The sequence below is a fragment of the Atta colombica genome, unplaced genomic scaffold (assembly GCF_001594045.1).
Source record: "Atta colombica isolate Treedump-2 unplaced genomic scaffold, Acol1.0 scaffold72, whole genome shotgun sequence".
NCBI lineage: Eukaryota > Metazoa > Arthropoda > Insecta > Hymenoptera > Formicidae > Atta > Atta colombica.
Window position 1 is genome coordinate 324,264 of NW_017259564.1, and position 16,939 is coordinate 341,202.

Genomic DNA, 16,939 nt, shown 5'->3' on the forward strand with positions numbered 1-16,939 from the left:
AAAATAAAATGACTTGACAAAGAATGAACAGAAAGAAAATACTGATTTTATATAAGCAAAAAATGATATTTACCGCAAGGTTGCTTCACCGGTATCTGTCTTTCTCAGACCTCCTCCTTTTAGAATTAGGTTGACATCCTCTCAAACAGGACACTCGCGTAAAATACTCGCGAATAATATATTATAATCGCGCGTGGACTAATTATATAATTAATTATAATTAGAATTCCATCGAATTTGAAATGTCTATTAGTCCGATAATTTGAACGGCACTCCCGAAGCAAACGCGTGACACGACGAATCGGTTCGTTCACTTTCAACTAAATCGGCGATGAGGTTACATTAGGCTCGAGGCTTCCTCGACCTTGGATGCGACAAAGAGAACGATTTTACTCAAGTATCTAAAAATTTATGTATGTAGATATACCATTTAGATAGAATCTGAAAATTTTTAGATACTTAACCATTCTTTCGTGTATATCCTTCGGGTTTTGAGCCTTTTCACTACGTCAATGTCGTGACTACCCATAAGAGGGAAGATTATCTGAAAAATGTAATATACAGCTTATCTATAATATTATGCAATTATCGGTTAAAAACTTTTAAAAACGAATATCAAACACATGTTTGCAATTCGTCACCATTAAGAGATTCAGAGCAGATATAAAAAGGCTGAATTTTTATTTATAGACGATGTCTGTAAAATATGATTAGAGTCAATGGAATGGGCTAGAGATTAATATAAAAGAGAAATATTTCTTTTATTACCGACAAATAATTCCAAAGTTAAGCTCAATTTTTTTATACGGATTTTTATATCGAAAGATGCACGAAAACAAAAAGTTAACTAAATTATTAATTACACAAACTATATTAATTTTGAAGAAATCGCATAAATTGCGTTATTTGCATGAGAGTATTTCCTCTTTTATGACTCATATGTACCGTTCGAAATATAATCGAATTACTCAAGCGAGACAAAAATGTTACGTTAAACAAAAATAATTGTCCGTAATTATCGCAAAATAATAATAAATTCTGTTTTTTCCATTGCGTTTTGATTCCAAATAAATAAACCGTATGAAACATCTATTCCATGATATATGATTGTGTGTCATCCTTTTATGAATAATTAATCGTGCGAACTAGTCCTTAATACATATCTTAGTTTTAGGCACTACTACGCACGTTCGGTCATCATTGTATCCTGGATTAATTTTCATCATTTTTACAAGTAAGTATATATAAATTATTAAATGTTATATTTTTTGACATCTTTAGAAAGTATTTGTATATATAGTCATATATTTATAACAAATTGTAACTAAATATAGTTAACAAAATGAGAAAAATGTACCTGTTTCACTGTTTCATATAAAAATATAAAACTCTAAAACAAAAATGTTTAAAGGAAAAATATAGTTCAAATGTCTTAAAATTGATATTCCAAATTACAAAAAAAAATAAATAAATTCAAGGTCAGCTGTCCAAAAAATTTAATTATTGAGTAACCTAAAAGTTTAGTGAATAAAATAATATTTTTTTAATATGCATGGCTATAAATTGAAAATATATTACATTTTAAATGCATTTTATTGTTATTGTGTTAAAAAAACTTATAATTTATATTAGGAAAATGTCTTTTATATAACATCCCAGTAAATGAAGATTGAAATGAATTGAAATGGATTCAGATTTTCAGAAATATTAATTCACGAATGTTAAAATGAATGCTTTTCAATCCTGAATGCATTTTTATTCATTTATAGGAATTGCATGGAGCATATCTCTATGCCTTTCAATTTAAAAATAAGTTAATTTTTTGTGCATTGTGAATACTGTTCAATTCAAAATTTTTAATAGGAAATGCAATTCTTCAATCCAATTGCATCCAATTGAATTTAATTGAATCCAATTGAATTCAATTAAATGCAAAAAAAAATTCGCTATTTAAAATACACATTCGGATAGAAAAAAATTTCAATCGATTCATTCTCGTTTGCTGGGAACCGGCCCTTAACAATAAACAAGAGATCAGTATTTGATCAAGGGCTCTATTCTTGAAAAGAAACATATACGAAAGTCTAGGGAAATGCTACAGTATACGTTACAAAGACTATAGTATTTCCCTAGAACTTTAGAATAGAGCCTCAGGTGCTCTTAGATCCAGTTCCACAAACTCATGGTTAACTCTTAACTGAGATTCAACTAGTTTCTCATCTCTTTTCAATTCTAGAATTGGGAAGAGACAATGAATAAGTTGAACCTCGATTAAGGATCTCCGCAATAAAAAGAACAGGGAACAGAGAACAGAGAATAAGAATTTCAATTTATCAGAAATCATGTATTGTGGAATACATAGTTTCTGATAGGTTGAAATTCTTATTCTCTGTTCTCTGTTCCCTGTTTCTTTTATTGTGCGAAGCCCCTAAAATAAAAGTTAATCGTAAATTGTGAAACTGGGCCTTATGCCCATTTCCATCAATGTAGATTAACTTTAATCTCGGTTCAACTTATTCTTCGTCTTTTTTCTATCTTTAGAACTTTCTTTAGAAAAAGACAAAGAAAAGTTGAGATTAAAGTTAATTTACATTAAATGGGCATTAGTATTTCAAAAAAAAAAAACATTGAGCGTAGGACACAATGATCCAGGTATAAAGGTGTATTAGGGCTATCCTAACAGCACAAACGTCGATATGTCTATAAGTTGACTTTGCTAAGTCAGGCTTTTAGAGTCAACTGTAAATCGACTTTGTACAAACGTCGTTCCAATATCGACTTTTGCATTAGAACGTAATGCGATTTACGCTCACAAAGCTTAGATGTGGAATCATTTCATCCTTGTTTAATTATAGTTAAACAAGGATGAATGCTGTTTATGAGCTTGTGGGCATGAATCGGATCACAGCCTGGAATAGTTGACTTAAAGTCGGCTTACAATCTTTAAAGTGGGACTTTATATGACTTAGAGACGTCTCCAAGTCTAAAGTTAACTTCCATTACGAACGTCTATTTTTCAGACGTCTAGAAGCTATAGTCAACTTAGAATCAACTTACAGTCCATTTTGTGCTGTTAAGATAATAATCGTATACTGTGAATATTTATAAAGTATGACGTTTCATATTATATTTAACATTTTTCGCAATTATGTTTCATAAAGTAATGGAAAGAAGAGCGACACACCACGACATGATCCTCAGTAATGAAATAATTACTCAATAATTGCGCATAAATATGACGCGCCGCGTCGTCTGCTCGCGTGAATATAAAGAAAGTGACTGCAAGAAAAGAGAGAGTTATCATGAAAAAATACTTTTAAGGTACATTTTTAGCGAGCCGCTTCAACCAGCTGTTTCGACGACAAAAGAAATCACGTGGTCGAAATTGACGAATATCAATTTGGATCATGTGATCGTTTTTATAACTGAAGCTGTAGTCAAAGTCTTGCTATAAATGCTTTAAGCATTTGATGGATCAATTAGAAGAAAGAATTTTACAAACCGACCAGTTAAAAAACCCTTCAAAACGTTTGCAGCATCGCATTGACCGTACCCTGAGGGTATGAATTCTTTTTTCTAATTGGTTAATCAAACGCTTCAAAAATTTGTAGTGAGACTTTGATCGCAGCCTGAAACAGCCGGCGACTCATGAAAATATACCGTTATACTATGGATCAGATTCAGAACCGTTAGCCTAGCAATTGGGTTCGTCATGTCATTTGTTGTAGGTTATCAATTATTAGAGATCGTGTTAGTGTCAAGTATAAGGATGCAATGACTTTTTATTTGCATCATTGCATATAATAATTTTTTCCTGTCTGCGATTACCGGTGTCATTACCGAAGGTTCTTGATACGATAAGAAAGAAGACCGAATGAATGAGGTCCAACGTGTGCTCATTCGTATGTCATGTCATAAAGAGTAATTATCGCATGTTGCTACTCTTTCCCGTTAGCCGAAATCTCCGGCACAACCTGTCGGCGCCCTATAAGCAATTCTCGTCGATTTACAATAACCAGATCATGCCACGTTCCGTCGAACATATGCTTGGCATGCAACGCATGAGACAGAAGATAAAAGAGAAGTCAGCGAAATATATTGGAAACACGAAGGTGTCGTTGCAGGTCAGTCGAACGAGAATGTTTCGGAGATGATTAAATATTGAATATTTAATTATGAATATTTTTTTATCACTTATAGATTCTGGGTACTGGAGCTTATGGCACATCACGATGTGTCTATTTGACAGCAGGTCACACCAGGTATATTTTTAACTGTGGCGAAGGAACGCAGAGATTGGCATATGAGCATAAGTACAAGCTAATCAAATTGGAGCACGTATTTATAACATCAGCAACTTGGAATAACTTGGGCGGCATGCCGGGAATGCTTCTAACGATACAGGATGCTGGAGTGCCAAAAATCAATATACATTGTCCCAAGGGGACAATGGAAATATTTAATACAATTAAGAAAACTGTGCTGCTACAGGCTCTGAAGATTAATGAGGCCAAATGTAATGAGTCGGAGCCATACATAGATTCAGTAATGTCCGTTTCGTATGTTTCCATTATAAATTCAAATGTGCAAAAGACAGAGCCTATTGATGTAGAAGAAGATGTAATCAATATAAATTATTATGATTATAAGACTAACTCAAATAGCAAGCGAGTACCTGATAGAATAGAAAAAAAGTCTAAAGTCCAGAAGATCAATCAGGAGTCTGACAATAGAATATCGTCTGTAATGTCTTACATTTGCAAATTGCAACCTCGAGCGGGTACATTATCCTTGCAAAAATGTGTAGAAAAAGGAGTGAAACCTGGGCCTTTACTCGGTCAACTCAAAACTGGTGCAGATATTACTCTTCCTGATGGCACAGTTGTTTTGAGCAAGGATGTTTGCTCGCCAGCAACACCAGGCCCTATTTTTATAAGTATGTTAACAAAGTATTTTATTTAAAGTTCTATTTATCACTAATTTCAGATTGTGATATCAAAAGCAAGAAAACAAATTCTTACAAGTTATATTTGAATAGAAATATTTTCCAATAAAACATTTGTCTTCACTAGACTTATAAAATATAATTCTTGTTTTTTGGGGAGAAATTAAATCATATTTATTTCTACATATTATTAATTTGATAATTAATGTCATAACTGAACATAGCTTATTTCATTTCTAATTATACATAATTCATTTTCAGCATGATTGGATAATAACTAATTAAAACGTTAAAAGTTAAAAAAAAAATTAAAAAGTTAATAACTTTTAATTTAACTTAGTTAATTTTAAATGTATTAAATTTTAACTTAACTAAGTTACTTTTAAACGTTAACTTTTTAACTTTTATTTAAGGTAAACAATTTTTTTATCTCTTTTAAATATCTTAGAAAAATAATAAGATTAAGGACGTATATTCGTAATCTGTTCATATTTTAGATCATCTTAAGTAATTTCTTAAGATGCTAATATAGCCCTCTAATTGATTTATGCGGTTATGCCTTATGTCAAGTCTAGTCTGGACTAAGTCTTAGTCCACATCTACAATAGGTGTTTTAAACTTTAAGTTATAAGAAAATTATCAATTACAGTCAAATATTTTTCTCGTATTCGATTGTAATTGGTCAATTTCTTACGGCTTAAGATTTATTAAAAAGTAAACTGATCTTGTATCTGTGCTGCTTTTTAAAGTTAAATAACTTATATATAGTTATATCGTTATGTGTTATATATTTATATCACATACGAATACAAAAATTAAATTTACTTAATAATCTATATTGTAGTTATTTAATCTCATTTTAAGAAAAATTAAGACCTTTTGATCTAAAAAATAATTCTTTTTCAAAATTAAATTAACTTTTTTTAACTTAAATTAATTCAATATTGACTTAACTTACGTTAAGTTAATTTTTTATTCCTTCAACTTTTAACTTTATTAATTTTGTAAAGCCTAGGCATTAACTTTAACTTTATTCAGTTTAAAAAAAAACATTAACTTACCCAACCCTGATTTTCAGATATATGATTATTTATTAATTAACAAAGAAAAAGGAAAGGAGGATTAAAAAAATGTCTGTTTTCACCACAAGATATTGAATAGATCTTAAAAAAATGATTATTTGAGTCCTCAGAGAATAAGTTTAGTATGATCAAATTCTGATAAAAATGCACATGAAATGTAAATTCGCTCACTTTATTAATGTCATATACGCATGCATGGCAGAGAGGTTCGGAGTCGCTACAGGAAAAAAACATTACAGGAATAATGAATTGTGAAGTCTTATTCTCTCTATCGAGGAATGCTAGGCGGACTGTACCTCTACGTGATTTTATCATTTTAGTGTATCTCTACATAATGCTAAAGTAATTCGCGACCTTTATATGAAGAATATACTTACGTTTCTGGCTAAAATCATTATTTTTCGTTTGTTAACTATATATGTAAATAATCTCACTTTTTACTATGTTTAAGCAATTCTAGTAATGTTCCTATTATTTCCCAGACAAATGATTGTTCTCTCTTCTCTGAGGAGACCCAAATAATGATTTTTCAAGATTTATTCAGGTGTATCTTAGAGGCAAAAATGCCCTCTTTTTTGGTATATTTACAAATTGATTCTGGCGATTATTGTTTTATTGAAATATTTCCATATTAATATGATTTGTTTTTATTGTTTATTTTTTTTTCATTTCTGACTGATTTCACAATCTGAAATAATAGTGGTGAGAGGATAGGAGTCTTAAATTTTCATTTTAATATCTTTTACTTGTTTTATTTTAAATTTTACTTGTGTAATTTTACTTGTGTACTTTTACAGTTGTAGAGTGTCCATCAGAAGATTACTTAGAGAATTTTGTAAATCATCCTGCCTTCGTACAGCATCAAATAGGAACGGCGAACAAAAATGATATACCATATTGCGTCATTCATTTTACTCCACAAGAAGTGATGGATAATTCTCGCTATGTGACCTGGATGAGCAAATTTGGTCTTAATACGCGTCATATAGTCGTGAATGAAGAGAATCAATGCATGGGTACTGAAGCGATGCACAGACATCAGCACAAACTCCATATGCTACACCCTGAAATATTTCCTTTCTTAAACGAGGAAAGCTTCCAAAAAAAAATAAGGGTAAGACACATTGTTATGAACTCGTTATTTAATCTTAGAAATACCTAATAATTTAAAAATAATTAAATACAATTTTTTTTTTTAGGAAGAAGATCTGCCCATTATACATCGTCCCAAAACACATCACACTGTTCATCTACAGCCACAATTGAAATTCGATACAAAGAATGAGGTATCGCTGCATCCAGAGGAATATGTGAACGAAGTTTTCGAGATTGATGGTATTTTAGATGCGTTGGCGGAACTCCAAACAGAAATCAATGCTCGAACGAAGACGTTACATATTGACAATGAATATCCGAAGATTGTCATGTTGGGCACTGGATCTAGCATACCAAGTAAAGTCAGAAACACGAGCGGCATACTTTTACGAGTGGATAAAGACCACAGTATGTTACTAGATTGCGGAGAGGGAACGTTCGGTCAGATAGTGAAAATCTATGGAAAGTCTGAGGCGCACAATATCTTAAAAACGATAAAAGTAAGACGATTCATTTATTTCTATAAATATTTCTTTTTTCTATTTTGTTTTTTTTTTTTTATAAATTCCGCAATGGCGACTTGTAATATTTGAATTGTATTTTAGGGAGTGTATATATCGCACATGCACGCGGATCATCACATAGGATTGATTGGTTTGCTGAAGGCGAGAAGGAAGGTTACGGAAGATCCTTTGTATCTGTTAGCACCAGGGCATATCAACGTCTGGTTGCATATGTATCATACACGTTTTGAACCTATTTTACATCGAATGACATTGATAAAAAACAACGAGTTCTATATGGACTCGCATAACCCAGAATTGTATAAATACAGAAACATGTATAATACATTGAACGTACAAGCCGTGAAGACAGTATATGTCGAACATTGTCCTTATTCTTATGGCGTTTCTGTGACACTCCATAATGGGAAGAAAATAGTATATAGGTAAGTATAGTAATTTTATAAATCTTTCTTTAAAATCCCAAGTGTTCACTCAATTGTTCACTCAACAGTAGAAACATAGTCTTTGAATTATTTTATAATTTAGTTCGAAATATTTTATTCTTTTTTGATGCTACATGAATTATATATGTGAAATATATATGTGATATTGTATATTTAGTGGCGATACTATGCCCTGTGAGCGTCTCGTGGAACTTGGTCAAAATTGCGATCTACTCATCCATGAAGCGACAATGGAGGACGATCTGATAGAAGACGCGAAACTGAAGTTTCATTCGACGGTCTCGCAGGCTATACAGGCAGGCGAAAAAATGAAATCGAAGTTTACACTATTGACGCACTTTAGTCAACGTTATTCTGTAATACCTCATTTGCCGGAAAATGGTCCTAAACTAGATAATGTTGGCATTGCATACGATAATATGCATATTAGCTTGTCGCAATTGCCGCTTTTGCCTTTGATGTACCCGACATTGAAAATAATATTCAATAAGTATTACCTAGAAATAGAGGATCGAGCTGCTCGAAGACAACGAACAGCAACTTAATAAATATTTTACAATAATATAAATTGTATTACAACTTTCATCTTACCGATACCTGTCACAGTTTTCCATCGTTAACTTGGAAAGTAAATATTTTTAACAGATTTTAATGAAAATTTAATGAAAATAACAGACTTTAATGAATGTTGTATAGCAATGAATTTAACTAGTGGCTAAAAGTTTGTTTCTTTAATTTTAACATATAAAATCATCATTCAAGCTGATTTGTAAACAAAGATGGCTTATGTATCTTACGATTTTTATATAAATCAATTGAAAGTTGAAGAATCTTATTAAAATCTTACTAAAATAGAAAACAACAAACCTGTGTATAATCCTGTATATATGTAAATCAGTTCCAGAAAGGAGCTACATTTATGGTTGAAATAATTCGGCGATGAAGTCTTGACCAATAAAAAATTATCTTATTATATCTTTTAATTTATTACATCCATTGTTCTTAATGCGTTTCTACTGTGAAAAAGTAGTAAAAAGAAATGATTGAGGCTTACTATATTTAAGAGAATAATACGTATATCGTCGTCTGTAAATCGACCCATACATCTGAGCATTTTTGTCCAAAAAAGTAAAGTATTCAACGAACATATATTTTCGTTCGCTTTTCGCATCGTACACACGTTTTGTTCTCATTTAAAATTAAGCGACGCGAGGCGCATATATAGTATCATGCTATAATTACGATAATTAATGTAATTATATTGAAGAGGCAAACGTATTTACAAGAGACTTACGTATCTTAATGTCTCTTTCTCTTTCTCTCTTTCTCACACACGCACACACCTCTCCACTTTTTCTCGAAATATTTTTTCTCGAACTAAAGAATTCTTAATTTTCCACATTATATTCCTAAATCATATTACGATTCTGTCGATTTTTTGTTTATCATTATGAAAAGAGCGAGGAAACTGAAATGAAACTTATCTTACTGCTAAAACACACGCGACAAAATCCATTAAATAGCATTCCCAAAAAAAAAGAAAAAAGCAAACAGATTTCACAAAAAACGCTGCGAATCTTTCCATCACCAAGCCTTAATTCGGCATATTTCATTTGCTTAACATACGCAGTAAGCTAATATGGTGTGAAGCAGAGTAATACTGTACTATTAGTACAGCAAAACTGAGTGTGCATCTGTTAAATGAGCTTTTCCTAACTTATATGATCGTAACAGATGTGTCTTGATAACGAAATCTGTAAATTAATACCGACTTGGGAGGCAGCAATTGAATATTGGTCGCATTGGATCTGTGTCTTTTCTTTCAAGCGTGATTCTTAATTATTCTTATTATATATATATATACATGTGTGTGTGTGTGTGTGTGTGTGTGTGTGTGTGGGTGTGGGTGTGTGTGTGTGTGTGTGTGTGTGTGTGTGTACAGGATTTAGCATAACGGTCCGATTTTTTAGATGGTTAAAGAAAAAGGTGAATATTTATTTGTTTCATATGGACTACAATGCGATAAAAAATTTTTTTTAATGTTTTTAATAAAATAAATCAAAGTCATTTTGAATTCTTTAAATAGCACCATACAATTTCATAATATTGTAGGAGGTCTTCAAAAGTTCAACGCACTATTGAGAATGTCACTTTTATTAATGTCTTATTGATTTTATATGTATAAACATAATATGTATATCATAATCCATCCATTAATAATAATATATATATCCATATATATATCCATTAATAAAAAAAGACTATGTAAATAAATTTTATTAATTTATAACAGATTTTATTGATATATTTAATCCATATGATTGCTCAGTCCATAATGCACGAATAATTCAAAATTATTTTCAGAATATCTTTGAAATATAAGTACATGGATCAGTTCGATAACCGGCACATTTTTTGGATTTATCTCCGATGGATTTTTTCTTGTAGGAATATTTGAAATTTTTTATATCAAACATCAATAAATAATATTCAATCTTTGAGAGACAATAATTACAGGTTGTGCAATTTTGAATCAAAATAGTGTAATAACTGTTACGCGTAGTAATATGTATTGGATTGTCTAGAAAGTTCGTGCCGTAAAAGATTTAAATTTAATAAATGAAATTAAAAATTTAAATCTGCGTTTCAATTTTCCTTCAAAATCGGCACGAACTTTCCGGACCCAATAATTTGTTAAAAAGAACAGAACTTTATATTGCAAGTAATTTGAAACATTTACATAAATTAAAAAAATTAATTAAAACTCACATAAAATAAAAATAAAATTTGTTCATAAATCACATAGTTTTTCTTTATTATATATGAATATTTATAATACATGTATCTTTTGTGTATAAGTTTAACAAAACCTCAATAAAAGTGACATTCTCAATAGTACGTTGAATTTGTCTTGAAGACTCTTATAATATTATGGAAAAAATTGAATTATTTAAAAAATTCAACCTTGACTTTTTTTATTAAAAACTTTTTAAAATTTTTTATGGCTTATCTACATGAAATCGATAAATATTCATCTTTCTTTCCTTTTTTTTTAATTGTCGGAAATGTAAAAACAGTGCGGACCGTTATCCTGAACATTTTATGTATATAATATGTATATATATCCTTTAAAAAAAAAAAATCTATTTAATATATAAAAAATATACCCATAACGATAGCAAAAACCCATTACTACGCTGTGAGCAGAAAGAAAAATCTCTGTTTCTTTCTAAATGCCTTGATATTGATCGATTTATACTTATAAATTCCTTTTGTCTCAGAATAAGATAAGATAAACTAAACAAGTATATTAATAACGATAAACCAATTTTATGATCAATGTCTCAGGATTATGAATAAACGTGTAAATACATACAAAGGGCATCGATATACAATTGAATTTGCAGTGGCAACTGTATATATCTATAAATATATAAAGATATAAAAGTGTGTGTATTTTACTTATAAAATAGACCGTAATTGTAATAGCCGGTCCTTTGAATATCTCTCGAACTTTTACGTTATCCATGTATAAACCGCCAGTCTTGAATATACTGTGGAACCACGAAACTTTACTAAGAAAAAAAAAGTATATATTGCAGTAGAACATCGAATATCAAAAACTCGTCGTTTTGACGCGATACGGCATGCTCGATTAAGTATGTGGCAGGAAACAGCGCAAACTGCCGATCTCTTGCTGTTGTTCCGGGGACACGGTGCTACGAGTTACGACCACAAAGCTGAGGAGGCAGTTGAATACATTTACGTTTTATCCTCCGCATTAGAACTCCCATTTCGTGGCAGACTCATAGTCTGACTCGCCTAAACGCAACGCTCCATTCTTGCCTGCGGTGAGATATCGGCCATCTACGCACTTGATGCAGATGCGTGACGGCTCACGCAGTTCCAAATAAAAACCGTCGGACGGCATGTCTGAATCCACGGTCACTCCCTCGCTGTCTGCATGCCAATATTTACCATTTTGTCCTATAAAATAATAAAGACAAATGATACAATTTATCTGAAGTGGGAGACAAATACTTCTTAATATACAATAATATATAATATATTTTTTTAATGACATTTAATGGGAAAAACGCCACGAACTTTTTCCCACACCTAATAATATAATTAGTTGATTATCCTTCTTATCGCCTTATATTATACAAGGTGTTTGGTAATTCTATCGACAACGCTCGTAAAGCAGACTAAATTGAGTCGAAAAGTCTTGTACTATTTTGCAACAATTAACGAGATATTAATTTCTAAAAATTAAGTGCGTATCCGCTACTGCCAAATGCACGCCTATTGGTCGTAATTTCTGGGGATGCGGGGAATTGTTTTCTTTCGCGGCTTTTACCGCGAAACTATTGCTACTAATACTTATAATAAACAACTCTCCGAATGTCTAGCGACCACGATGAGCATGCATTTGGCGATATAACTGAGTGGATATACTTATTCATACACGATCTATAAAAATTAATATTTTGTTAACTATTGCCAAAATTATAAAGTGATACAGGACTTTCTGATTCATAATAAGTTTATAAATCAGAACCGTCCTACTTGTCTGCGAGAGTTAAAAATTATCTCGGTAAAATTATCAGACATATATAGCGATTTATGCAAAAAAGAATGTATATAAAGTATTAATTCAAGGTGATTTAAGAGAGGACAGGTTTTGTATAATTAAATTATGTGTGCGCACACGCGCGTGTGTGTGGAAATAAAATTTACAAATTTCAGGAAAAAAAATAAATGGATAGTTCTTCGTTAGATATTATTTACTACTATACTTACTACTATATTATACGGTAAATATTTATATGGAGGGAGCCAATGTTGATGAACTTGACATATGTTATCAAGGTAATTCGTGATCTTGAATGATCTTCAACAGATCAGCCATTACTCGTTATTTGTTATTAACAAATAAATTATATAAAAACATTTTTTAAATAACACTCTTATTTCTGCCACATACAATTACTACAAACATTACTACATCTTCCCCTGCTTATATAATGACTTTTCACGCGAAGCGAGGTCTATCTCATCCTCTGTTGTGCATCTCTTATAGGGGAGAAGTGAACCTCGCTTTGCGTGGAAAGTCCTTATGCCCCATAAGTAAGAAGTATAAGATAGTATTTAATATTATATACATATACTAGAAATAAGAGAATATACTTTAAACTTTTTTATTAATAACTTTTTAACGAATAATGATCCACATAGCACACTTTATTCCTGAGGATATCCTAAATTGACAAAGCGATCCCATGGATATCCCATCCACAATATCCAAAGAAAATATCATAAAACATCGTAAGGTATCATAAGATATTCTATTAATATTTTAAAATATTCTACCATATTCAAATCCTTCCAACACAGTTAAGAAATGTCCTAAGGATGCCCAGAGTACAGTAACGGTTTGCAGTCAGAAATAAAAGATCAAAAGTAAAGATATAGTCATAGTTATTTTGGCTACAAATGACACGATGACAAGGCAAACTGATACGGAGATACTCGGATAATGTTTCCGAACACAGCCTAAGAATACACAAATTACAAAGATGTGACATATATTATTTCAAATTAACCTTTTATTACATTATGTAATAATGGGACAACATACATATTTTTCGCTTTCATAATATTATGGAATACATTCCATATTATGGAAAACATTTTCCTTTTATTTTAGATAACAAAACATACGCATATACATACGCATACATACACAGGGTGTTTCGCAATTTTTGGCCAAGCGCAAATAGAACGGATTAAATTGAGTCGAAACAATTTTCGCAATGGTTAACGAAATATTATAATTACTAAAAATTGCCGAATATTGGTCTTCAATAATTTTTTATTCAAATATTATCAACTTTCAAAAACAACACAGATAAAAATTGTTTATTTTCTTTTTATAGAACTCTAAGAATTTTTTAAGAATTTTTTATCAACTTTTTAGTTGATTTTTTTATTGGCAACTATTTTTACCAACATGAGAAAATACGGTATTAAAAAAAAATTCTGAAAAAATTTTCAGAACTTTATAAGAAGAGAATAAACTTTTTGTCTCTTGCTGTTTTTCTGTAAAGTTGATAGTATTTGAGTAAAAAATTATTAAAAACTAATATTCAGCGATTTTTAGTAATTAATATCTTGTTAATTGTTGCAAAAATTGCAAAATGATAAAGGGCTTTTCGATTCAGTAAGTCCACTCTATTTACACAAAAGCGCTTGGCAAAAAATTGCGAGACATTCTGTATATTTGTGATACCTCATGGAGTTCCTTGGATATTTCACGGATGTCGTCTAAGACATTTGTGGCTTTCACACACTTGTACATCCCCTGGATATTTATTGAGTAAATAAGACTGTCCATGGATATCAAGATTATCGCGATATCCTAAAATGACCTATCCCTAGAATAAAATGTGCTGTATGAAGAGCAACGATTAAACCTGTTGAGGGCTACTCAATAACAAGGTCAAAGTTATCGGCGTTGGCTCCGTCCATATAAATATAATTTATTTTAAATTATTAAATTATTATTTTATTTATATATATTTATGATTCAATTATTAAATTATTTATTAAAATTATTTAATTATTTCTTATAAACAGTAAAATGTGTTTACGTAAATGTAAAATTTATTTACAATTGTACGACAAGACTTAAATAAGAGAAACGCTATTTGACGGTCAAAATTAAATATTAAACTAATACATATATGTATTCTTTAAATGAATGCCAGAAATATGATTGCACGCCGTTACTATCGGATCTTCAACATAATCCTGAAATATTAATAATTCCCCCAAAATTTTATTTACATATATTATGTCTTAAAAATTTGTAAAAAACTTATTACAAAAAATATTACGATCGCAAGTCGAACTTTCCGGATCTCTAACATTCCGCGCGAGCGTCCTAAGTTTTAGATCACCAAGGCTACCCTAGTGATATTCTTCGCAATCAGTATATGTATAAAAACAATTATTTCCTATTAATCAGTTTTATATTACAACTTTTTCAATTTTATATTATATTACAATTTTTTCAGCTCAAATATAATACTTTTATAGAGAATTCATTTCCTTTGCTGAAATAAATTCGCAAATTTTGTCTTCAATTTAACTATACAAAACTCCTGTCCCTTTTTGGCAGTAATAAAACAAGTTAAATAAATTGAAGAAGTGCAATCACCTTTAAATCTGACTTCACCACGTTCGCATCGTTCGACACGAATCGTTTCATAAACAGCCTTATTACATTCGAGCTTTGGACTGGCCGTGCTCTTCGGCCCGACGAAGCCTTGCTCGCATCGCAACACCAGCACGGGCCGATTCATCAGGTAGAAGTAATACTTGGCGGCATCAGAGTCGTTGCCATTTAACTCAGCGTTCGCGTAGAGATGGCCGGATCGTTTGGTAGCCAGAAATTTGCCATTGTTCGCACGCAACGCAACTGTGCCGTCTTCTGATTGCCATGCTAGATCGAAAAGCGCGTTCGACGAGCGCTTATGATCCGACGCTTGTATGCCTCCGCCAGCCTCCAAACTCCAGTAACGGTCTTGCATCGTTCGCACGTACCATCGTTTTGTCACTCGGTCAAATTCCAATTGGAATGTCTCGTGGCCGGAGATCTCGTCCTGATTGGCCGTCACATCAACACCTAATCAATCAGAGCAATGATCGCGATTAATTTTCAATCACATTCATCCTATAACGAAATAATCACCTTGCTTCACAGAAACATATCGCTGATTCAATGCCGCGACGAAGGATGCCTGCGGCAGAGATTCTTCCAATGAGAAAAGTTCATCGCGCGTAACAGTTGTTGATCTGGATTTCAAAACTGCTTTACTTCCGATCGGTGCTAAATACGCACCATGTATATCCCTGAAAGTTTTAATTTATAGAAATAAAAATTCAATTAGTTTAATTTAATTCGTCAAAATGTTTAATTAACATTGAAATTAATAAAAAGATTGCACTTTGTATATATACATTTTTTTTTCTTACTAAGTTCATTAAGAAAGATTCTATTTTGATATATAAAAAAACATAAAAAAGTTATTTAGTAGTAAATACCGAAGAGCGAGAAGACCAGCGTGAAATTCCGCGGCGTAGAGGCAATCTCGCGTGCAGGCGTCCAGCAGTTTGCCATCACGCGCAAGGTACTTATTATTACAAGTATGTAGCGCATAATGACCACCCTCGGACTTAGAATGATTCCCGTGACTGTTGTCATCACCCGTCGTTGGGCGAAATTCCAAAGTAAATAAGGTATCTTCACCCCACGGCACCGGCGCATCTACGTGAATTTCATCTTGAGTAGCGCTCAGATGTGCGAAACGTTTCCTTCCGGCCGATCGAAGATTTACCTAAATAATCAAGTCCTTAATTAAGATTGCTACCTCTTCGAGTTTGCTCTGGAGATTCTGAGTTTTGAAAATTTAAATCCATTCTATAATTCAATTATTATTTCTCCGAAATACTTAAACAATTACATAAATGGAAGTGTAAAACATTACATAATTTTTAATTTTAAAAAATAATAACAAATTAAAGAAATTTGTCACTTCTTTAATTTACGTAAAAAGAGTATTTTTAATAATGCATGGGATGATCGTCAAAATGCGCGAAATTGATGCGAAATTATGTACTAAACTGAACATTGACATAAATTGTCAAAAATTCTATGAATTTATCAAAAAAAACTGAAAACATTATATGGAATTTGTCAGAAATACAATATCGAACTACAAATATTTGTGGAAGGAAAAGAAAGAAAAATTAATTTGTATATTTTGTGATCATTATTTATAT

At 31.4% G+C, this 16,939-nt stretch overlaps 2 protein-coding genes and 1 long non-coding RNA gene across 5 annotated transcripts in view; 1 reads left to right on the plus strand and 2 right to left on the minus strand.

The window, feature by feature from the left end:
- The window catches only part of LOC108692479, a 3,809-nt gene extending 449 nt beyond the window's left edge, over nucleotides 1-3,360 (minus strand). The window contains exons 1-2 of the long non-coding RNA XR_001931982.1: nucleotides 3,315-3,360; nucleotides 74-544 (exon numbers count right to left, since the gene is read on the minus strand). This is a non-coding gene — a long non-coding RNA (uncharacterized LOC108692479). The remainder of the gene's footprint in view (nucleotides 1-73; nucleotides 545-3,314) is intronic.
- Nucleotides 3,361-3,739: 379 nt separating this feature from the next.
- On the plus strand, nucleotides 3,740-8,660 carry LOC108692478 (ribonuclease Z, mitochondrial). The gene is made up of 6 exons (XM_018200743.1): nucleotides 3,740-4,124; nucleotides 4,201-4,936; nucleotides 6,825-7,141; nucleotides 7,227-7,622; nucleotides 7,728-8,071; nucleotides 8,250-8,660. Exons 1-6 carry the CDS (start codon nucleotides 3,879-3,881, stop codon nucleotides 8,635-8,637), a joined length of 2,427 nt encoding a protein of 808 aa, XP_018056232.1. The 5' UTR covers nucleotides 3,740-3,878; the 3' UTR covers nucleotides 8,638-8,660.
- Nucleotides 8,661-11,138: 2,478 nt separating this feature from the next.
- Nucleotides 11,139-16,939, minus strand: part of LOC108692455 (protein singed) — a 30,311-nt gene continuing 24,510 nt past the window's right edge. For 2 of the 3 annotated variants that reach the window (XM_018200699.1, XM_018200698.1), the window contains exons 5-8: nucleotides 16,202-16,494; nucleotides 15,849-16,009; nucleotides 15,315-15,782; nucleotides 11,139-12,079 (exon numbers count right to left, since the gene is read on the minus strand). In XM_018200699.1, the coding sequence (XP_018056188.1) occupies nucleotides 11,874-12,079; nucleotides 15,315-15,782; nucleotides 15,849-16,009; nucleotides 16,202-16,494 (1,128 nt within the window). In that variant the 3' untranslated portion in view covers nucleotides 11,139-11,873. Of the gene's footprint in view, nucleotides 12,080-14,455; nucleotides 14,530-15,314; nucleotides 15,783-15,848; nucleotides 16,010-16,201; nucleotides 16,495-16,939 lie in introns of those variants that run through there. The other variant, XM_018200700.1, reaches the window with a different exon arrangement.